The sequence below is a fragment of the Hyperolius riggenbachi genome, chromosome 7 (assembly GCF_040937935.1).
Source record: "Hyperolius riggenbachi isolate aHypRig1 chromosome 7, aHypRig1.pri, whole genome shotgun sequence".
Taxonomy (NCBI): Eukaryota; Metazoa; Chordata; class Amphibia; order Anura; family Hyperoliidae; genus Hyperolius; species Hyperolius riggenbachi.
This window is the reverse complement of record NC_090652.1, coordinates 246,954,738-246,979,101: the sequence shown is the minus strand read 5'-3', so window position 1 is coordinate 246,979,101 and position 24,364 is coordinate 246,954,738. Positions and strand designations below refer to the sequence as shown.

At 42.7% G+C, this 24,364-nt stretch overlaps 1 protein-coding gene across 2 annotated transcripts in view; it reads right to left on the bottom strand.

The window, feature by feature from the left end:
- Positions 1–24,364, bottom strand: part of LNPK (lunapark, ER junction formation factor) — an 87,988-nt gene that overhangs the window by 23,093 nt on the left and 40,531 nt on the right. For both annotated transcript variants that reach the window (XM_068245447.1, XM_068245448.1), the window contains exons 7-9: positions 14,211–14,294; positions 12,378–12,429; positions 5,260–5,484 (exon numbers count right to left, since the gene is read on the bottom strand). In XM_068245447.1, the coding sequence (XP_068101548.1) occupies positions 5,260–5,484; positions 12,378–12,429; positions 14,211–14,294 (361 nt within the window). The remainder of the gene's footprint in view (positions 1–5,259; positions 5,485–12,377; positions 12,430–14,210; positions 14,295–24,364) is intronic.

Here is a 24,364-nt window from a genome sequence, read left to right as displayed (position 1 = left end):
AAAAAAGGAGGGGGCGGGGGGAACAGTGTATGGCCACCTTTAATCTCCCTTTGAGTCCCCAGGGAGAAAAGCGCTATATAAATATTATTGTTATTGTTATTGTTATGAAGGGTCTCGCTGGTCTACAATAGGAATGGTAAGTGTTCCAAATTTATGCTGGATTATGCAAATGTATGCAACTTGAAAATACACCAAATTAATTGTATTTCAGTAGGATTAAATTAGTACATTTTCAAGCTACATTTGTACACATAATTTGTATAATCCTGTATCAGTTTGAAACTATTGGTATGTCATTGACCACCCCTTGTCTACAGTCTTTCTACCCCTTAAACCACTGAGATATTGAAAGGTCATCTGCCATGTCTTCAAAGATGCCCACCTCCAGTGCCACTGGTCACTAGATTTATGGGAAAGAAAACAGTTGTAGCCTTGTCAAATCCACTCCTCTTACCTTCCCATAGTGCTATTTAACTGAAGGTGTGCTTTGTGGATCCTTATCACTATCGCAGCAGCTGAGGACAAAACATTCCCAGAGAAGCAGAGCCCAGTCAAAGCCTACTTGGTTAGAAAATAGGTCTTTCCCTTCAAGCAGGGCTGTGGAGTCGATTCAAAAATTCTCGTTGGTTTATACCACCAACTGACACCTCTAATTTATATATAGTAATCTTGTTGTTTGAGTATGTAACATAAAAGGCATTTAATCACAGTAGGTGAGAGTACTTGTGGCGGGTGCAGACAGGAAGAAACAAAAAACCAAAACAAAAAAAAACCAGGGCTGTGGAGTCGGTCCAAAAATCCACCGACTCAGACTCCTCAGTTTAGGATTCCACCGACTCCGACTCCACGACTCCGACTCCTCTAATTTGCATATTACAATTTTGTTGATTAAAAGTATGTAACATGAAATTCGTCTCTTAACTGCCAACGCTTAGGAATTTTACAAGACAACTGAAGTGAGAAGGATATGTAGACTACTATATTTATTCCCTTTAGACTAAAACTAGTCCTTGGTAAGAGTACTTGTAAAAGGTACAAACCGGAACAAAGAACATCTATCAGGCCCTAGGCAATGTAAGTGTGGGTACATGTAAGAATGATGTGCAGGTACTCTGCAGGGGAATGAGGAGATTGTAAACAGACAACACCTCTGTGTTCAATGTGCACAGCATTCTCAGTGGATTCCCTGCTGCTCTGTGGGGAGTGCATATGTAGAGTATAGTACTACTGTGTAACAAAGTAAACCTGAGACAGATGAAATTAAAGTTTTATACATACCTGGGGCTTCCTCCAGCCGCCTTCAGGATAATCAGTCCCTCGTTGTCCTCATCCGCCACCTGGATCCTCTGCTTTGAGTCCAGGTACTTGAGCCAGTCAGGCGTAGTGCGCATGCACACACTCCGCCGCCAGGAGCATACTACACCTGTGCAGCACTATTGCGCAGGTGCAGAATGTTCCTGGCTGTGGGAGCGGCATGCGGCCGGACAGCGCTGACTGGCTGAATTACCAGGACTCATAGCAGAAGATCCGGGTGGTGGAGGACAGCGAGGGACTGATTAGCCTGAAGGGGGCTGGAGGAAGCCACAGGTATGTATAAAACTTTACTTTTCATCCGTCTCAGTTACCCTTTAATTTGTAGTCACCAAACCAAATTTTAACAACATATCAAATTATTTGATTTCATCAGCAGAGGGAGTGCATACATTTGCATAAATCAGCATCAATGCAGAATTATTTCCATCTCGTTGACCATCTCTATTAGTGACACAGCTACACATCAGGCTTTATTCTTACAGCATAGATGTTATTTAGTATATATGTTATGGCCAAAACCAGAAATCGGCCAATTCTAGAATTGGCCGGCCATTTCTAGAACTGGCCGATTTGATGTCGGCCAAAGTCCAAAATGCTGGGAATTTCTGACATTGGCCGGCCAGTTCTAGAAACGGCCAAAGTCAGTCGGCCAAAGTCCAATACGCACAAATCCCAGAACATCCTGGGACCTGTCTGGCAGCATGAATGGCATTCATAACTTCCGCTGTGCTCTGAAATATACTCAAAAGCATAATAACCTTTACAGAAAAATCTCTTTGTTACAGCTAATACAAATCCTACAATCTGCAGTTTGTCTACTTCCTGCTTTCATGGAAGTAGACCTATTGTTAACGATCCCATGTTTACCAATTTACTGATCTGCTGCCATGCCTGAGAGATCAAATTACAACTTGTGCTTAGTCACAGATTAGGGTGAATTAGACAGGATAAACTAACTAAATACATACAGGGTGCCTTTCAGGGTGACATGCACCTGGATTTAGAGGCACAGCCACATGGATCAGATTATATAATGATGGTTGAGGAATAATTACCGCCCTTCACACACACATTGGAGGAATCGCAATCTGCCTTTCATAGTCAGCAGCTCCACCAGGCAATGATGTGCGGGTATCACGTGTGACATCTGTGAAAGTTTTGGAGAAAATTGTGCTGTCGGTGCGCGGAAACAGAGACACTCGCTCATCAGGGAGGATACAGACTAAAGAGGTGCGCGATAGTTCAATGCACCGTGTGGCGGCGGGAGGTGCGCTGCCGCTGCCAGGCGGCTGGTGATACGAATTATCTGCACTGCAGCTCCAGCCACCGATAGCTTTGCACGGTCTCTGCAGAGACCGGAATGCAGAGGAGACGGAAGCAGAAGGTGGCAGAGATGCATCCGGCAGCATTAAGGGCAGCCCTGGGTCCTGTGACGAAGACGGTGCTTTGGGATGGGAATGTCTGGGCGGTGGTGGCAGCTTTTCGCTCACTTTCGGCACATAACAGAAGCTGCGAGCGGGGACTTCGGGACTTGGCCGGCCACATCTAGTCATAATGCGCTCTGGCCGGCCAAAGTCCGATATGAACCCTCATTTTGCACACTGGCCGGATCAGCCGGCCACTTCTAGTTTTGACCGGCCAGAACCCGAAGTGGCCAGACTTCGGGTTCTGGCCGTAACATATATAAGAGATTCCTGTGTACACATCATATAAACAGTCACAATCAGATATGTATATCTGACCTTAAAAATACGGGGACTGCTTTATTGAAGCAGCACAAGTAACTAATTTTGATTGGTTTATTTCATTTTTGTGGACTAAGCACAGCTATTACTGTATATATACTGTATATATACATTATTTTTCATGACTATTATCTGAGAAATAGAACATTTTATGATATTTTCTATTTTAATTACAGTTACAAATTCATTAGGAGTCGGTGCATTTTTTCCCGACTCCGACTCCAGGCACCCAAAATTGCCTGACTCCACGACTCCGACTCCACAGCCCTGAAAAAAACAACGATAAAGCCCTAGGCAATCTAATCGTGGTTACATCTTTGTACTGGTTGAACTCTTTGTACTGGTTGAACTATGTAACTAATGGTGCCCATACACGGTACAATAGAAACGTTAAATTTTCCCATTTATTCGACCAAAACGATACAATTGATTGAAAGTTTAAAAGAATCTTTTTTCGATCAAGGAAAAAAAAAAAAAAATCCTGTTTTTTCAATAAAAATCTGATCGGACAGCTTGGAAAAATCTTTATATTTAATGTAACGGAATCAAACAAAATGATCTAATGTAAAAATTGTACCATGTATGGGCACCATAAGAGTGAGGGGATTCTTCCTCTATTACACATTCATCACGCACAATCTGAACCAGGTTTATGGGTGATGGACAACACCTCTGTGTTCAATGTGCACAACATTCTCAGTGGATTCACAACAGCTATGCAGGGAGTGCATATGTAGAGTATAGTACTACTGTGTAACTTAATTTGTAGTCAACAACCCTAATTTAATAACATATCAAATTAATTGATTTCATAAGCAAAGGGAGTTTGAAAAATCAAGTACACATCGAATATATAGTCACAATCAGATTGGTATATCAGATTTTTAGAACGTGATGACTTATTGCAGCAGCACAAGTAACTTGTTTGATTGGTTTATTTTATTTTTGTTGACTTATGTTGACTATTATCTGAGAAATAGATTTTTTTCTCTCTTAATTACTGTTAAAATTTAATAGGAGTTGGAGTCTGCATTTTCTTTCAAACTCCAAGACCCCAAAATTGCTCCGACTCCACAGCCCTGCCTACAAGTTCCTGTTGTACAAGCTCAGGACACAAATTCAGCCAAATACACAAACTGTTAATCTTACTATAAGGTCTGGATATTGCATCTTTATGTGCTCAACCTCCCAAGGTATCCCATTTTATATTTAAATCCATGCATGAGTTCACCGAATAGGGAAGCTCAGGTCTATTCATTTTGCCCAACTGTCTGGATAGGAGACTAGAAAGCTGCATTGTTTATCTAGCTTGGAAGAACCCAAGATTACCAAGCTGGCCATGGGGTCTGGCAGGGCAGTCGTAGATCACAAAACTGGCTACAGCAGTTCAAATTTTCTGGCAGGGAAGACTGCTCATACATTCGCATTGTGTATTCACTCATTGGCTTGGAGATTAAAACAAAAGCCAAAGAAAAAATAAATAAATGCTACCAGCTAATTCAGTGCCATCATTTGGAGATGTACTTTGCTGTAAGAAGTAACATTTGATTACCAGCTCTTTTCAGACTAATTAAGCATTACTGCTGGCTCCAGCAGTAAGTAAACATGCCAATAAAATAAAGACACTTTATACCACCCTTCCCCCAGATACATAAAAAAAATGCTAAACCTTCATTCATAAGCTGTTAATGTTGTCCACATTTGCAATCTAATCACAGAGATATCTGATCAGTCTCTACAGTATAATTATGCTGACTTGCTTATTTGCTTTTAATAAAGAAAGTGCACACACCAAAAAAATCCTCAAAGTGTTAAAAACTGCAGGTATTCGTAAGTCACAATATATATTCTAGACGTGTTTGCCTTTATAACATATCCATATAAATCTGAAGCTTTTCTAAACCCTAGGCTGTAAAAAGGTATGTTATATATCGTTGACTACAGAATACTGCAAAATTTTATTGCCATTTAAACAAAGAAGCCATAACAGTTAAATGAGCTCTAGCAATAGGCTTCAGTATCACAAGGTGCCAGCTGTAAAGAGTTATGGCTAATTGAATATGGAACTCCTGCTTAATCAGATAACTGTGCTCCAATTTCCAAATGAAATGCCATTTCCATGGTGTCTGAATATTACCGGGTTTATTGGTAACCAGAGAAAACTATATAAACTGTAAATAACAGTAAGTGCTCTGTTTACCCATTCCAGGTATTGCAGAGGAAGGCGTTCCAGGGCGTCTCGCTACGAGGTTAGACTGTAATCCTGTCTGAAGCATTCGCTCAGGGGGTCCGCCAGGAGCTGAGGTGTCCCTTTGAAGACCTGGAGTTGCCGCCAGCAGCACTGGAACTTGTGGAGATCCCTGGCCCGGGTTTACTGGGGTAGACACACTTATGTTTCTTTGAGCTGCCGTCCTCTGGCGCAGATCTAAGGGAAATGTGTCCAGTACATGAGACGTTTAATGATTCATTACACCCTGCTGAAAACAAGTAATAGAGCTCAAGTAACATTATAAACTCAGTCACAAGTAAGGAGGGGAAAAAAATGAAATACCTGAAAAAGAGGTGCAATATCGAGTCACAGATGAATTACAAAGGCAAGCTGTTAATGGGGCTGCCTCAAAGCACCCAATAAGCCATTTCAGAGTTCATATTGAGTCTATTAACCCTACTAAAGGGCATCAGTCAGCTGGGTCAGGGTAGGAGATCACAACCATGAATTTCACTTACCTCCATGTTCTTAGTCCAAAGATCTCCATCTCCAAAAGTAGTGAATCCCAGCACATGTGTACCTCTAGTCTGCACAGGCCAATTTGAGGACAGAGCCCCACGCAAACCTCCATCTTATTTTTTTTTTATGCTTATTTGATGCAGTTAATCCAGAAACCGCTCTAGAAATGTCAGTCACATGACCCAGAGATATGTTCACAAAATATGGTGCTGCCAGGAGAGTTGGCATGTAGATTATTTATAAATATTTATTTTGATATTGATGCAAACTAACTGCATAGCCAAGGTACACTGAACTCTGGAGGGCATAGAACTATTTGTACATTCTCTTGAAGCAGGACTAGCCTAGATATTAGAGATTGTAAGTGAAAAGCTAATAATTAGGAGTCAATGAAAAAAAAATGTTTTATGCAAATTTATGCACCTTGGGACTGGACCAATCAGATGCAGTAGCTAATGATTATGACTGGACCAAATCCAAGCTGCATAAATTTTACATTACAATAAAAATTAGCATGAACTTGGAAATATCAGCATCTCACACCCTCATCCCTGAAGCCTCCTTATATTTTCCATCAGTAGATTTGCTACCAGAGTAGGGGCTGGAAGTGTGAACGTCCGAGGATGGAGAATTTAGAGAGTAAAAAAGGTACACAACTGATTTGTGATGCAAAAGAGCATACAAATGCCTATGTAGTACATTTTTCACACATTTCAACAGTATACAAATCAAATACCTATGTAGTAAGTGTTGCACACATTTCCACAATGGGGACAAATGAAAGTCATCCTCCCAGACACTCCCCACTAAAAGCAACTGGTGCTCCAGAGTTCTTACTGCCCATACGCCCTACACAATTTTTCCGAGGAGTGGTGATTAATTAAGCAACAAGTGATTGTTTCTGTGATCTTGCATCATAGGTACAGGCATGCGATTCTGGGAACAATGTTTAGCTATGCACAGCTACGACCATCACGGCAGATTGAATTGTTAAGATATCCGACTCTGCGCAAAGTACCGCAAACTATTGACTTCCCATCATGTGCTGTCGCATATACCCTACGGCAGAATCTTGGAATGCTCATAGTTGGGGATGTCGCTGGGATCAATCTTCCTCAGCCGGTGGCGAGCATTCAGCTTTAGGCTGCTTTTACAGTGGGACGTTACAGGCGCACGTTAGAGCAGCCTGTAACGCAGCCCAACTGACAGTAATGAAAAATCAATGGTTCACAGTGCCCATGTTGCGTTACAATGTAACGCTGGATGTTCAAAGAATGTGCAGCATGCTGTGCGTTATAGGTGGTTTTAGCTGCGTTAGACTGTTTGCACATGCTCATTAAGGGGAGAGTCCGCTATTGTTCCTAGCCACATGGCTAATTAATATTCACTGCAGTGTTGTCCAGATCATGAAAAATTCGAATCTGTGATCCGGATCTTTTTTGTGAGTCCAATAATCCGGATCACCACAATGAACGATTCGGTTCACAGTGGATGTCTGGAAGAAACAGGAACTGCAGCTTCTGTGCACAAGCACAATCTTTCTGCTGCATCTCTCCCTTCCCCATTAGCACCCCCAATGTGCCCTCATTCTCCTGCTCCTCTCACTCTGCTGCACCCCTGCTTCCCTAGTAAAATGATTCAAAGATTCGGTTCAAAGATCCGGATCTTTTCAATGATCCGATTCAAATCATCAAAATCATTGAAATTCCCAAGATAGCACCAAGACCCTCATAACGCAGCTCAATCTGACGTCCAACTTCACCACCACCATGCGTTGCGTTAGGGGTACGTTATGAGACCTTAACGTCCCCTAAAACACAATGTCTTGGTGTGAAAGAGGCCTTAGTCCAATTCTGTTCAGCCCTGCCTAACGGACAGCAATAGATAAGCCTTGTTTTGCTTAAAGGGAACCTAAACTGAAAAGGATATGGATTTTTCCCTTTAAAATCATACCAGTTGCCTGACTCTCCTGCTGATCCTGTGTCTCTAAGGGCCCATTTAAACTTAAACACTGAAGTTTCCTAAAATACAGCTTTTAATTGCAAAAAGCTGTTCAACATTATTGCCCTAACTAAAACGTTGCATCCCCGCGGCTGAAATCTAAATTTTTCTCGGTCGTGGACTTTGCTGCCCTGTGCTTTCAGCTGCAGCTCTGCCTCTACACGGGTCTATCAGCGAGCATCTCCGCCTCTCCCCCGCCCCTCTCAGTGAAGGAAGACAGAGGGGAGGGCGTAGATGAGCGCTGAGACGCGTGGAGAGGCACAGCTGCAGCTGAAAGCTCTGCCTCTCATGGAAGTGCTCACCACAGTGTGCCCCGGGGAGTTGGGGGGGGGGGGGGGTGTTGGATTTAGTTAGATTTCAGCCGCGGGGATGCGATGTTTTAGTTAGGGCAATAATGTTGAACAGCTTTTTGCAATAAAAAGCTGTATTTTAGGAGACTTCAGCCTCTTTAATCAGTTAGTGTGCGTTAGTACGCGTTTTTCCATAGCAGGGCATTGTGAAAAGGATTTTAGTTAAAACGCGTTAAGTGAAAGGTGCCATAGGAAAACATGGGCATTACTTTGAAAATCAGTTTTCTTTCAGTTATAACAGAGCAACTGATTAAGTGTAAAAGGGGCCGAATACTCTAATACTTTCAGACAGTCCCTGAACAAGCATGCAGATCAGGTGCTCTGACTAAAGTCAGACTGGATTAGCTGCATGCTTGCTTCAGGTGTGTGATTCAGCCACTACCGCAGCCAAGGATATCAGCAGGACTGCCAAGCAATTGGTATTGTTTAAAAGGAAACATCCATATCTCTCTCAGTTAAGGTTCCCTTTAACTCAACCCATAGTACTAAAATATATAGTTTTTTAAATATAATACTTCTACAATAAGGTGTATTTTGCACTGCTATATGGATGGGGGGGGGAAAAGGAAAAAAAAAACAAAAACTGTTTAGCCCCTCTGTTTGACGGGGAGCTGATGCTTGCTACACAGCCATAGCAGTTAAAGGGGAACTTCAGCCTAAACAAACATACTGTCATTAAGTTACATTAGTTAGGTTAATCAGAATAGGTAATATAATCTCTTACCCACCCCGTTTTAAAAGAACTGGCAAATGTTTGTGATTCATGGGGGCTGCCATCTTTGTCATGGGGGCTGCCATCTTTTTGGTTGAAAGGACCTGTGTCCTGATCACCCCTCCCAGCTGCACGTGCTAAGTGCAAATGTCAAATTCAAAGTGTAAAAAAAATTGCACCAAAACAGCAGAATGAGAACATCAGAAATCCCATCATGCTTTGCACAGCATTAGGGGAAAAATGCCTGGGCAGTTTTTTTTCCATGCAGGTAAAAATGAGGCTTGTATAAGAGAAAAAAAAAGTTCTGATGCTGTGAAACAGTTAAAGAAACACCAGGCCTTTCCAGTGCTGCTGAGTCAATTTTTAGTCTGGAGGTTCACTTTAAGGCACCTGTTTCACTGACCTGAGGAAGCAGGCGAGCACCAGTGAAACACACTGTCAATTTTATGGAAAGTAATGAAAGTATAGTTGGGCTATGAGTAAGGACATTGTCGTCCGAAAGATGTCAGCCTTTCCATCCTGTCTTGTTACTGAATAAAATCATTTGGACGTCACATGTCGGAGAGTGCAGATGCTGCTCTTATAAAAGACCTTTTCCATAAACTGGTCCAAACTCTTCAATAAGTTTGCAATGGAAACAGAGGCGCCAGCAGAGTAAAAATTGATCATAGGTAAAAATAGATAAAAGTTGGGGAGCAAGGGTGGACTTACCTCCCCAAAACCAAACAACCACTATCAATGTAAGGAAAAGGAAGGTTTTGCTGGCACTCGATGCAGGCTGACCTACAGCAATCTGCCTCCTGGATAAGTGGTGTGCGCCAGCCAATGTGCAGTAAAATAGTAACAGGTCTAACAGCAGTTTCACTGATAGCCTGCTTTCTCAGAGACCAAAGTCCTTTGGTCTCTGAGGAAGCGGGCTATCCGCGAAACAGCTGTTAGACCTGTTACCCCCTTGGCTTGAAGTCTGTATGTAGATCGGTCAATAAATTTTCACTGGAAGCATATGTGCTTAGTGCCCAGCACTGTCTCTCCTACTCCTTTTACTGCAAACAACCACTATGTATGGCTTAAACAAGATTTAATTCGTACTCCAGAACAAATGCAACGCGTTTCACGGGTCTCCAGCCCGCTTCCTCAGGCATTAATAAAGATAGGAGTAACTCAGAAGTTGTGTAGCCAAGTACAGCGCCACTCTGTTTTTACCTATGAACAATTTTTACTCTGCTGGCGCCTCTGTTTCAATTGCAATTATTGTTATCCACGTGGTGGATGGGTGAAAAACTATTCTTTCCCTCTACAGAGATTGACTTTTTAGCCTTAGTGGGGACCGGCCTAATATCCCCATAAGTACTATAAGTGGTTGCCTGAACCTGGCAACCCATACTTGAGTATATTTCTATTTGCTGCTACCTTGGCATTCTTTTATCAATAATACACCATTGGGGGCTCTCAATTGTGTTTCCCTTTCTTTTATATCTTCAAATAGTAAGATTACCTTTCTGTTTATAGGATAAACAGCTTATTAGCTTATCTTTTAATCTTTTATGCATTGGGCATCTCCACCTGTTTTAAAGGGACCCTGAGCAGTTGGTAAAAATCAAAAATTTCACTTCCCACTGTAGGCCGCAAGGTCCCCTGGCATTCTCCTGGCTCCCACTCCGTTACCGGCGACAAGACTTGTGTTGACATATGCAATAAAATAGAACACTGCATTGGAAACCTAGGTTTGCTGACCGGACTTTATTAATACTGTTTGAATCGGTGGGTTTTGTGGCTTGACACCTAGGTCAAGCATCCAACACACGGGAAAGGTTTGCCACTATAGAAATACTGGTGTTCAGTTTGTGCTAGGACAAAATTATTCAGCAGTCCAAATCACTCGCTGATGTGTTGGGACTGCAGTACATATGCTAGATACTCAGGAGGTCCTTCCACGGAGAACCATTTAGTGTGTGTTTATGCAGCCTAAGGCTTGACTATACAGACTGACATTTTCTAATCTGAATTTCCAATTTCAAACTAACATAGCAGTGAAGTTATACCTAGCAAGAACTAAAGTTATCTTGTTATGGTGTCCTTTGATTTCTAGAAGTTAGGGTGCGACCTTAAAAGCCATTAAAGGGAAGATCCACGCTGAACATAAGAAAAACCTGCACTTACCTGGGGCTTCCTCCAGCTCCTAGCAGTCGATCTGTGCCCTTGTAGCAGCTCCTCTCCCTCTCGGAGTCCTCGGCAGGTCGGTTTCATGTGCGCTCCACGGCACGGGTCACGTGGTGTAGGGACATCGGGTCTCTACTGCGCAGACGCAGTAGTTCTGCGCCTGCGCAGTAGAGACCCGATGACGACCCTACACCACGTGACCCCCGCCGTGGAGGGCACATGAAGCCGACCTGGCGAGGTCGGCTTCTTCACCGCTGGACGCCGAGAGGGAGAGGAGCTGCTACAAGGGCACAGATCGACTGCCAGGAGCTGGAGGACGCCCCAGGTAAGTGCAGGTTTTTTATGTCAGTGTGATGTAAAATTGGGTTCATTTAGCTTTGAAATAAAAGAAAGGATTAGATTTAAAAGGAAATAAAACAAGTCAGCTTCCAAATCCCTCTCACTTCAGAGGTGCTTTAAACTTCAGTGACTTGCAGTAATTTGCGGGCCAGGAGTCAATCAACTCACACAGCTAAAGCAAGGTGTGCATGCATTCCTGGAGATCTAGGCCAAAGCCTCCTGAGACCAGTTTCTGGTGAAGGCTGCAGTGGAGGAAAGAGTGATTGAGACAAACCTCTACAAGAGGCCTGGTAGGAGTTCTCACAACACTAAACACACCATACATGGGCAGCTGCAACAAACATGGAGTAGATTTAAAACTTCAATAATTCAGAAAAACCTTTTAGTGCTAGCATACATTGTCCATGAGTCCTGCTTACATAAAATACCATTTATACTGGGATAAGCTACACTAGAAAATGGTTAACCAATTTGACAAAATGATTTGCATGAGACGACCATAATGCTTGTACAAGTCTACAGTTTGGCTGCATGAACTCTGGTGAAGCCACATGCGGTGCCGCTGAGGAAACTGTACACATGCCAAGTACAAGCCTTTTTTTTTGCAGAACATAATTAACTGTCAAGTATGTGCATGTACCAAATGTTAAGCACAGGAAAGTGTTTCAGGTCACACAGTATAAACTAGAGAGATTTCAACCAAAGCTCAAACATTATAATTGCAAACCGAACACCTGTCTTTGTCCTGTACCAAGACATAGGACTGACATTAGAAAAACTCATGTTTTCAGTGATCTTTGTCTATACATTGAGCGACACGTTTCAAACCTACCACTAGGTAAAAATAGGAGATGCTGGAAATAAATATAAATTTAAAAAAGTACACTGTTTTAAAGAGATCAAAGAATACAGACAAAAATACTGAAAATCATTTAAGGTCTATAATTTCATTTTTCAAAATGATCCTAATCCTAGCATTTGTATAGCGCTTTTCTCCTGTTGGACTCAAATGATCACTAGCAAAGTACCTTGGCCTTGTCTTGGAGAGTTGGGTGTACCAGCTGCAGGGATTTCAAGCTCCTGTTGGAAAATAAAATCAGGTGAGCGTTTACAAGAGATGCAAGGTCACATGATTAGGCAAAAAACACTTTCTCACTACAGCTTGCTGCTCAGTTGTTAAAAGCTGCTGCTGCCGCCACTCACCCTTCTGTAATGCTGCACAGTGAGGCATCCATGAGAGGAAGAGAAGGATGTGACAGCCATGTTTAAAACGCATCACTCGCCAAACATCCTTCAATCCAACACAGAACTTTACTACGCACCTTTAGAAAATGCAAGTAAAGACCAATTGCAACATAGGAAGATATATACACCTATCTCTTAGCCTTAAAGAGAGACTGAAGCAACTAAAAATTGTTATTTTACCTCCTAGTTCGCTTCAGTAGTCCCAGTAAAGGTAAACCGCTGCATCCCAGCGGCAGAACGAAGGCTTTAGACCTCCCCAAATCCCCAGGTGAAAATCTGGCAAGCGCTTCCTGAAAGAAGCAGAGCTTTCTGCTGTAGCTCTGCCTCCCCGGGCAGCAAAATCTACAACTAAGAAAGTCGTGGATGTTTGCCCCGGGATTTGGGGGGTATAAACCCCTCTTTTTGCCGCAGGGATGCGGCGGTTTACATCTACTGAAGCGAACTACCAGGTAAAAATAGCAATTTTTAGCCGCTTCAGAGTCTCTTTAAATGGTAACAAAGAGTTGATCTTTGACATACACAGATAAAGGGAACCTGAAGTGTGAGGTATATGGAGCTTGCCATATTTATTTCCTTTTAAAACAATTCCAGTTGCCTGGCAGTCTTGCTGATCTGACTAAAATGTGTCTGAATCCCACCTAAAACAAGCATGCAACTATCTTGTCAGATACCTTCGATCTGCATGCTTGTTCAGGGTCAATGGCTTGAGATGCTGTTGTGCTGATCCTCTGCCTCCAATACATAATTAAGACCATAGACCCCAAACAGGTATACAGGAAATGTCAGAACACGTAAAGGAAGGTGGAAGCAGGGTGACCCAATTCCACATGTGGTTGTCCTGAACAATGGCGGCGGCGCCCAGCAGAAGCAAGGCTCCAAAACTTTGGGGTCCTTAATCCACGGTGGTCTGAAGGGAAACCAGCCACCAATTCCTCCCCACTCCTGAGCCAAGTACCACCGCTAGGAATATTTCTCACCCTATGGTGAGGATTAAACACAACAAATGGGAGTTGAACTCTGTGTTTCCGGGCGGGAACACAAATGAAAGCTGAATGAGGGTAGGAGCTTTTTATACTACTAAAAACGAACTCCAAAATCTAGTAAAGTAAAATGCAGAAAATGCATGGTTTTCTGCACTGCCTAGTGTGCTCAGAGCCTCATGGTTTCATACAGCACGGCCTTACAACACAGGTCTGTGTGAAAAAACAGGGTTGGATGGAGAAAAACCCATGCCAGGAAATAAACCCTAGTGGATCGTCTTTCAGAATCAACTATATGTCCATCTGATGACAGCTCTACCGCCCATTTGGCACTGCAGAGACTGTAGGATTCAGCCAAAGAGGGAGGAATAGGTGTGACTGGATTTCCTCACTTAAGCCCAGCTAATTCTGTAACCCCAATGAGCTTCTAGCAAACCTTGATCAGCAGAAATGCTGATAAGTCACATTCTATGTGGTTTGTGGGAGCTATCCTCTACTGAATGATCACTTCATAATTTTATTTAGCATTTCTGGTAAGAACAGCTTTGCATTATAAATATGGACAACAGAATATAGAAGGCCTACACACATAAACAAACTAACAAAAAATGCTAACAAAAACCCCACACACTTTACCTTTGCCTTCTTTGAGTCTGGATCAAATCTTTCTAAGATTTGTTTGGCGGTTTTGTAGGTTTCTGTCTCCATTACCTCTTCAAGCTGCAGTTGAAAAATTATAAGCCAGTTACAAGAGTTAAAGAGAAACTGACCAAGAATTGAACTTCATCCCAATCAGTAGCTGATACCCTCTTTTACATGAGATATCTATGCCTTTTCACAAACGGATCATCAGGGGGCTCTGTATGGCTGATATTGTGGTGAAACCACTCCCACAAGTAACGGAGGACCATGGTCCTAGCAGTTTCCTGTCTGTGAACCTTGTTGCATTGTGGGAAATAGCGGTTTCCAAGTGCAAAAAAAGCAAGCAGCATCTCCTTCCACTGACATCACCTGCCAGCAGTAAAATTGTCACCATGTGATAAATGTCAGAATGCAAATGAGGTATTTAAAAGATTTTACAATGAGCAAACACTGACTAAATCATTTATACATAATTATTGTAAAATAAAGCACATTTTTTAATAATTATTTTCACTAGCGTTATTCTTTACAGTGTACCCGAGGCGACATAACAGTGTATGCACAGTGCAAAAAATCTGGCCATTTAAATTTCTTTATTTTGCTGACTAAAAAAATTTACTTTTCAGGCACACAAGTGGCAGCCTCTGCCTTGTTGGGAATATAGTAAACATCATGGATAAGCAAATTACAACCATAAAAGTTTTTCTGGCAGAATACAACTTGAGGGTGGGGAGAGATCGGAAAGAAGGTCAATAGTTCATGAATTTTAACTCTTAATTAACAGACTGCCATTGAGTGCAGAGAATAAAACATTCAATCTACTTTGTACATGGTTTTAATATATAAAAAAAAAAAACAAAAAAAAAAAAACCATGGGATATCTAAAAAAAGGAATTTTTAGGAGTAGGATACATACAATGTTTTATCTCATCAGTTTATTTTCACCTTGGGCTCACTTTAAACAGCTGATAGACAATAAAAATAGAGGTTTCTTTTTCTCAGAGAGTAAGGGAATGCAGAGGTTGGACAAAAACTATTGCATAACTATAAATGATCTGGCACTTTCACAAAACACAACTTCTCACCAGAAAAGCAGTGTGAACTCCACAGTTTATATGGTTTCTGGCTATAGCTTCCAATGCAGGCCATGCTCTTATTACTGTACAGTATTATGCTTTTTTCCCTTTCTAATGCATTTTCAGTGCTTAGAATGTTTTTTGGCAAGTTTTGGAGATTGGAAGCCTGCTGTGTAGCCTAGGATAGTTTACAACAAACCCAGACAACTAACTCTGTGGAGGAAATGCATTTACTTGCTGTATTGTAAAAGTCACACGGATGGGGAAGTTACTTCTGATCAGGACTAACGGCGGGTACACACGTCAGATTAAAAAAAAAAAGTCTTTGGAAAATGTAAGATCACAGACCAATTTTACCCCCTTACGTGTAGTATGAGAGCCATACGCTACACAGTCTATTCCATGGAGCTGAACTCCCCATCAGATAAAAATCTTTGCAAAATGCTGCACACAAAGATGCTGTACACATGCAACAGATCAGTATCAAAAGATCAAACCCTGCAAAAGTTCCATTCCTGCAAAATGCATTCATAGTCTATGACATCTGCAGATCCCATACGCACCTTGTTTAATGGACATTCATCTGCAGATCAGACAATTATCTGCCGATCTGAAGATCCAACCTGGTGGATCTGATCTACAGATTATTGTCCATTAAACAAGGTGTGTATGAGATCTGAAGATATCATAGACTATGAATGCATTTTGCAGGAATGGATCTATTGCAGGAACAGATCTTTTGCAGATACTGATCTGTTACATGTGTACAGCAACTTTGTGTGCAGCATCTTGCAAAGATTTTTATCTGATGGGGAGTTCAGCTCCATAGAATAGGCTGTGTAGAGTATGGCTCTCATACTACATGGAAGGTGGTAAAATTGGTCTGTGATCTTTCATTTTCCAAAGACTTACCTGACGTGTGTACCCACCTTAAGAAAAAAAATCTTGCCAAAATAATGTACAAGTAGGAAAGCTTGCAGGAGGCTGGTTGGTAGCTTACTATTTTATCAGTTAGACTTTTCAACCGCCGACCAGGAAATTCTTTTGAAAACACTAAAAATCCCCCCAGGAGAAGATGGACTAGTCAAAAACATGTCAGATATTAACTGATTACTTTTTTTTGCTAAAGTAGAACTTTGAATTGGCAGATCATAAGGAAATGTTCATTGGCTGCAGATATTAAAACAGGACATGAAGAGGTCCTAGATAAGGTTTAGAATGGTGCTACTAATTGCACATGGGGAAATGTACACACTCAACAAAAAATAGTGTGTGTGAGTGAGTATCCTCAGCACAGGGAGGTCGTTTGAGGGATTGGGTTCTGATCCGTCAGGCAACATCAATCCAGCTTGTGTACTATATGACCAACCACGTGGCTCGGATTCCGAATCAATGTGACATTTTGTACTGACTGCAGCATGCCCACATGACAGTCAGGCAGTTCTGCAGTGCAATTATACTGCCTGCTTATCCCACAAAATATATCTCCACATTGTTCCAAGCACCTTTAAAGGGTAACAGTCGGACATAAAATCAAAAATCAATTCTTTATTTTTTCTGGTAAACAAATAAGGAATCTAATCAGGCAATCCAAAAGTTAAAATCTCTATCACTTTTCTTGTTTATAAAATGATCATTCCCCAGTTTACCCAACTCTTATTTGGTACGTTGCCGCACAAAGGAAGTTGCAGGGCATGCTGGGTTGTCATTTTTTGCTTCTGTATATTAGTTAAGTCTGAGGGGAAATAAATGAAGCTTTGTTTATACAAGCAGGACAGTGCAGTGTCAATGAGTGAGCGTATAGCTGCCCGCCCGCATTCTGTCCATCACCCTGGCTCTCCAGAGATCTGATAAGAGAAAGGAGCTTTTTGTTTCCCTTTTACTATGACTATAGTTATCAGAAACTTCCTTCTGCCCATTTAAGGTATTTGGAAGGAAAAAAAAAAAAAAAAAAAGTAAACGGATAGTATTCCTTTATGTCACAATGGGATTAACCACTTGAGGACCTAGGGCTTTCTACCCCTTAAGGACCGGCCACTTTTTTTCCATTCAGACCACTGCAGCTTTCACGGTTTATTGCTCGCTCATACAACCTACCACCTAAATGAATTTTGGCTCCTTTTCTTGTCACTAATAAAGCTTTCTTTTGGTGCTATTTGATTGCTCCTGCGATTTTTACTTTTTATTATATTCATCAAAAAAGACATGAATTTTGGCAAAAAAATTATTTTTTTTAACTTTCTGTGCTGACATTTTTCAAATAAAGTAAAATTTCTGTATACATGCAGCGTGAAAAATGTGGACAAACATGTTTTTGATAAAAAAAAACCCATTCAGTGTATATTTATTGGTTTGGGTAAAAGTTATAGCGTTTACAAACTATGGTGCAAAAAGTGAATTTTCCCATTTTCAAGCATCTCTGACTTTTCTGACCCCCTGTCATGTTTCATGAGGGGCTAGAATTCCAGGATAGTATAAATACCCCCCAAATGACCCCATTTTGGAAAGAAGACATCCCAAAGTATTCACTGAGAGGCATAGTGAGTTCATAGAAGATATTTTTTGTCACAAGTAAGCGGAAAATGACACTTTGTGAGGGAAAAAAAAAAAAAAAAGTTTCCATTTCTTCTAACTTGCGACAAAAAAAAAATGAAATCTGCCACGGACTCACCATGCCCCTCTCTGAATACCTTGAAGGGTCTACTTTCCAAAATGGGGTCATTTGTGGGGTGTGTTTACTGTCCTGACATTTTGGGGGGTGCTAAATTGTAAGCACCCCTGTAAAGCCTAAAGGTGCTCATTGGACTTTGGACCCCTTAGCGCAGTTAGGCTGCAAAAAAGTGCCACACATGTGGTATTGCCGTACTCAGGAGAAGTAGTATAATGTGTTTTGGGGTGTATTTTTACACATACCCATGCTGGGTGGGAGAAATATCTCTGTAAATGACAATTTGTTAATTTTTTTTTTACACACAATTGTCCATTTACAGAGATCTTTCTCCCACTCAGCATGGGTATGTGTAAAAATACACCACAAAACATTATACTACTTCTCCTGAGTACGGCGATACCATATGTGTGGCACTTTTTTGCACCCTAACTGCGCTAAAGGGCCCAAAGTCCAATGAGTACCTTTAGGATTTCACAGGTCATTTTGAGAAATTTCGTTTCAAGACTACTCCTCACGGTTTAGGGCCCCTAAAATGCCAGGGCAGTATAGGAACCCCACAAATGACCCCATTTTAGAAAGAAGACACCCCAAGGTATTCCGTTAGTAGTATGGCGAGTTCATAGAAGATTTTATTTTTTGTCACAAGTTAGCGGAAATTGATTTTAATTGTGTTTTTTCACAAACTTGTGACAAAAAATAAAATCTTCTATGAACTCGCCATACTACTAACGGAATACCTTGGGGTGTCTTCTTTCTAAAATGGGGTCATTTGTGGGGTTCCTATACTGCCCTGGCATTTTAGGGGCCCTAAACCGTGAGGAGTAGTCTTGAAACGAAATTTCTCAAAATGACCTGTGAAATCCTAAAGGTACTCATTGGACTTTGGGCCCTTTAGAGCAGTTAGGGTGCAAAAAAGTGCCACACATGTGGTATCGCCGTACACGGGAGAAATAGTACAATGTGTTTTGGGGTGTATTTTTACACATACCCATGCTGGGTGGGAGAAATAACTCTGTAAATGGACAATTGTGTGTAAAAAAAAAAAATCAAAAGATTGTCATTTACAGAGGTATTTCTCCCACCCAGCATGGGTATGTGTAAAAATACACCCCAAAACACATTATACTACTTCTCCCGAGTACGGCAATACCACATGTGTGGCACTTTTTTGCACCCTAACTGCGCTAAAGGGCCCAAAGTCCAATGAGTACCTTTAGGATTTCACAGGTCATTTTTGTTTCAAGACTACTCCTCACGGTTTAGGGCCCCTAAAATGCCAGGGCAGTATAGGAACCCCACTAATGACCCCGTTTTACAAAGAAGACACCCCAAGGTATTCCGTTAGTAGTATGGTGAGTTCATAGAAGATTTTATTTTTTGCCACAAGTTAGCGGAAATTGATTTGAATTGTTTTTCTTCACAAAGTGTCATATTCCGCTAACTTGTGACAAAAAATAAAATCTTCTATGAACTCACCATACTTCTAACGGAATACCTTTGGGTGTCTCCTTTCTAGAATGGGGTCATTTGTGGGGTTCCTATACTGCCCTGGCATTTTAGGGGCCCTAAACCGCGAGGAGTAGTCTTGAAACTAAATGTCGCAAAATGACCTGTGAAATCCTAAAGGTACTCATTGGACTTTGGGCCCCTTAGCGCACTTAGGGTGTAAAAAAGTGCCACACATGTGGTACCGCCGTACTCAGGAGAAGTAGTATAATGTGTTTTGTGGTGTATTTTTACACATACCCATGCTGGGTGGTAAAAATATCTCTGTACATGACAATTGTTTGATTTTTTTTTTTACACACAATTGTCCATTTACAGAGAGATTTCTCCCACCCAGCATGGGTATGTGTAAAAATACACCCCAAAACACATTATACTACTTCTCCTGAGTACGGCGATACCACATGTGTGACACTTTTTTTGCAGCCTAGGTGCGCTAAGGGGCCCAACGTCCTATTCACAGGTCATTTTGAGGCATTTGTTTTCTAGACTACTCCTCACGGTTTAGGGCCCCTAAAATGCCAGGGCAGTATAGGAACCCCACAAGTGACCCCATTTTAGAAAGAAGACACCCCAAGGTATTCCATTAGGTGTATGGCGAGGTCATCGAAGATTTTATTTTTAGTCACAAGTTAGTGAAAAATGACACTTTGTGAAAAAACCCAATAAAAATCAATTTCCGCTAACTTTTGACAAAAAAAAAATCTTCTATGAACTCGTCATACACCTAACAGAATACCTTGGGGTGTCTTTTCTAAAATGGGGTCACTTGTGGGGTTCCTATACCGCCCTGGCATTTTACGGGCCCAAAACCGTGAGTAGTCTGGAAACCAAATGTCTCAAAATGACTGTTCAGGGGTATAAGCATCTGCAAATTTTGATGACAGGTGGTCTATGAGGGGGCGAATTTTGTGGAACCGGTCATAAGCAGGGTGGCCTTTTAGATGACAGGTTGTATTGGGCCTGATCTGATGGATAGGAGTGCTAGGGGGGTGACAGGAGGTGATTGATGGGTGTCTCAGGGGGTGATTAGAGGGGAAATTAGATGCACTCAATGCACTGGGGAGGTGATCAGAAGGGGGTCTGAGGGGGATCTGAGGGTTTGGCCGAGTGATCAGGAGCCCACACGGGGCAAATTAGGGCCTGATCTGATGGGTAGGTGTGCTAGGGGGTGACAGGTAGTGACAGGAGGTGATTGATGGGTGTCTCAAGGTGCGATTAGTGGGGGGAATAGATGCAAGTAATGCAATGGCGAGGTGATCAGGGCTGGGGTCTGAGGGTGTGGGCGGGTGATTGGGTGCCCTAGGGGCAGATGGGGGTCTAATCTGATGGGTAGCAGTGACAGGGGGTGATTGATGGGTAATTAGTGGGTGTTTAGAGGAGAGAACAGATGCAATGCACTTGGGAGGTGATCTGACTGCGGGTCTGCAGGCGATCGGATGGTGTGGGTGGGTGATCAAATTGCCCGCGAGGGGCAGGTTAGGGGCTGATTGATGGGTGGCAGTGACAGGGGGTGACAGGGGGTGATTGATGGGTGATAGGTGATTGGCAGGTGATTGACAGGTGATCAGTGGATTATTACAGGGAAGACCAGATGTAATTAATGCACTGGCAAATTGATAAGGGGGGGGTCAGAGGGCAATCTGAGCGTGTTGGCGGGTGATTGGGTGCCCGCAAGGGGCAGATTAGGGTCTGATCTGATAGGTAAAAGTGACAGGTGGTGATAGGGGGTGATTGATGGGTGATTGATGGGTAATTAGTGGGTGTTTAGAGGAGAGAATGGATGTAAACAATGGATTTGGGAGGTGATCTGATGTCGGATCTGCGGGCGATCTATTGGTGTGGGTGGGTGATCAAATTGCCCGCAAGGGGCAGGTTAGGGGCTGATTGTTGGGTGGCAGTGACAGGGGGTGATTGACAGGTTATCAGGGGGGATACATGCATACAGTACACAGGGGGGGGGTCTGGGGGGGGTCCTGGGGAGAATCTGAGGGGTGGGGGGTGATCAGGAGGGGGCAGATAAAAAAAAATAGCGTTGATAGATAGTGACAGGGAGTGATTGATGGGTTATTAGGGGGGTGATTGGGTGCAAACAGGGGTCTGGGGGGTGGGCAGGGGGGGGTCTGAGGGGTGCTGTGGGCGATCAGTGGGCAGGGTGGGGCAGATCAGTGTGTTTGGGTGCAGACTAGGGTGGCTGCAGCCTGCCCTGGTGGTCCCTCCGACACTGGGACCACCAGGGCAGGAGGCAGCCTGTATAATACACTTTGTATACATTACAAAGTGTATTATACACTTTGTAGCGGCGATCGCGGGGTTAACATCCCACCGGCGCTTCCGTATGGCCGGCGGGATGTTACGGCGGGTGGGCGGAGCCAGTTGCCGGGGGAAGCGCGCGTCATCAATGACGCGCTCGCTCCCCCGGCATAGGAAAAGGACGCAACGCCCTAAGGCGTATTGCGGTCCTTAAGGCATCCACTTTGCCGCCGCCCATGGGCTGTGGGCGGTCGGCAAGTGGTTAATACACCAGCGACGGTGGCACGCGCTTGCATGATCGCAGTGACTGTTTTTAGTGCTGAGCGCAAGTCCAGAAACCTACAATGTAACTAATTTTTGCTAAGTATTGGCAAATTTTTAAAAACAAGTGCTGGAAACTTATTCAGCCAGCTCAGACAGGGTTTCATGCCAGAAAGGGGGACAGATGTGTATCTCAGGTGAATATTCACCAACCTCTGTGCTACCCATGACAACCGTGGTACTAGAGTGATAAGACTCGCTTGACACAGAAAAGGCCTTTGACTCCATCTTTGGGGAGGGGGGGTCTATTTATGGACAGTTCTGGAGAATTATGGTCTTGGTCTAAGTTTCATACAATGGATCAAGCTACTATATACTACTCTTCAGGCCAATGTGCTAACTGCGTTGTTTCCACTCCATTTATGCTTACCGGGGGACTCGGCAGGTATGTCCTCCCAGTTCCAATCTGCCCCATCTCCAATCCCTTCCTGATCATATAATTTGGGCTCAACAGAAAATGAAGTGGCTACAACACATGGGCCCAGATGGTCGGCCTGTCCCATTTAGTTAGCTAAAAGCAACATTCTCTCTACCCAACAAAATGCTATTTAGATTCTTCCAAGTAAGTCATACAATGTAAGCTCCGTTCCCTAGACCCATATCCCTAGAATCTGATCCTCCTGATGCATAGACCTCCCAAGGCCACCCCTTCCATCCCTCCCCCCCCATCCCCCCTAGGTAAAAACGTACCTGGATACAGAGGAAGAATGCCCTAGATGCATGGCCCTGCACATGCAGAGGAACCACTCTGCTAAGTTTAATATAGAGAGTGTGGAACCCACGATTAAAGCTGCGGAGGTAAACAAATACTCACTTGCCGGGCTTACTTCACTCGCGTATGTACTTTCTTCTTCCTGCCTTTGCGTTCCATCTCCCTGTAACAGCGCCCAGAGGTGCTGTTACAGGGAGATGGAATGCAAGAATAGGAAGTAGGAAGTAGTATGTAGTACACGTGCGCAGTACCCCCGGTGAGGAGAGTATGTTTACCCCGCCAATGTTTGTGCGCCCGCCCTTGCTTCGCGAGCCCCCCACCAGTAAAACGAGATTGTCCATGGTATGGATTACCATGCACAAACCGCGGTATACCGTCATACTGCTGCAACCCTTCAATAACATTTTTCAAAACAAAAGCATAATACGCATATTTGACATAGTCACTGCTTAAATGCCAATAATTCCAGCTTGTAAGCACATTTTGTGCAAAATGTAAAAATGTATGCAGCTTGGATAGAACTGAGCCTTTAAGGAGTCAGTAAGGTAAACCAGTCTACTTTCAGATTGTCATGGGAACCTTAGAGTGCACTGAGCTCTCCATACTAAACAATTGTTTTATCTCTGACTGCAGGAAATATGCATTACTTATGGCACAGAGTTTTTCTGTGTGCATGGTAAACAGAGATGGCTCTATATTCAGGAAAACCCTGTGCTGCTTACAGATGACATCTTATGTCACGTAATATCTAGCCCAGCTTCCAAACCGGCTGCTGTGACTAGTAGTAGAATTGTAATTTTCACACACATTGCATATGTGTGTCAAAGGCAGGCAGGATAACTACGTAGTCCATAAGAAGTTGAGAAAGGTTTTTAAATTGTATATTATATGCCAGACTGTAGTCCTACTTTAAGGCTTGTCCAAGCTGCAAACCGTGTGGCACCTCTATCATTCATAAATAAATCACAAGGGACCATGGGTAAGCACCAGCCACCTCACTTTCTACTAAGCACACTACTGTCTCAAACTACTGCGACTTGAACGCTTTGCAAAGAAAAAATAAAAATGTATCGCTGGTATTTAACAGCTTTATTGCAAGGAAACACCAAATGTTGCTAATTGTTTACATATAATGAGGAGAATAATTACATGCAGCAACTTCAATAATGGAATCTGCAAAAATCTATCAGCCATCATTATCGCAAGTTATTAGACATGACAGCAAATGACAGGCAATTCCTCAGATTTATTTCCTCGTACCATTTAATGCTATTAATTTAAAGAAGGTCGTTAGCCAAGCGCTTTGCTGAATAAAGTCTCGGTGCCAATTAACTGCTGTCAGCATCGATTGTAGATTATTTATTAGCAGAGGCAATTAGCTTGCTCCAAATGCTGTGAAAACTCAATAAGAGGAAAACATTTCGGAAACTCGCCTGCATGTCTTTAAAGGTTAAAGCTTCATTTTCAGCGAGGGCTGAAAAATCTTTATTTCATTTCCTTTAGCTAGAGCCCATGAAGCTGTGCTGGGAGCTCCAGCACTTTCATACAAGACTGAAGCTGAATGGGGGTATAAATCCTTAAATGGCTACGGCAGAATGGAGAGTGCTCT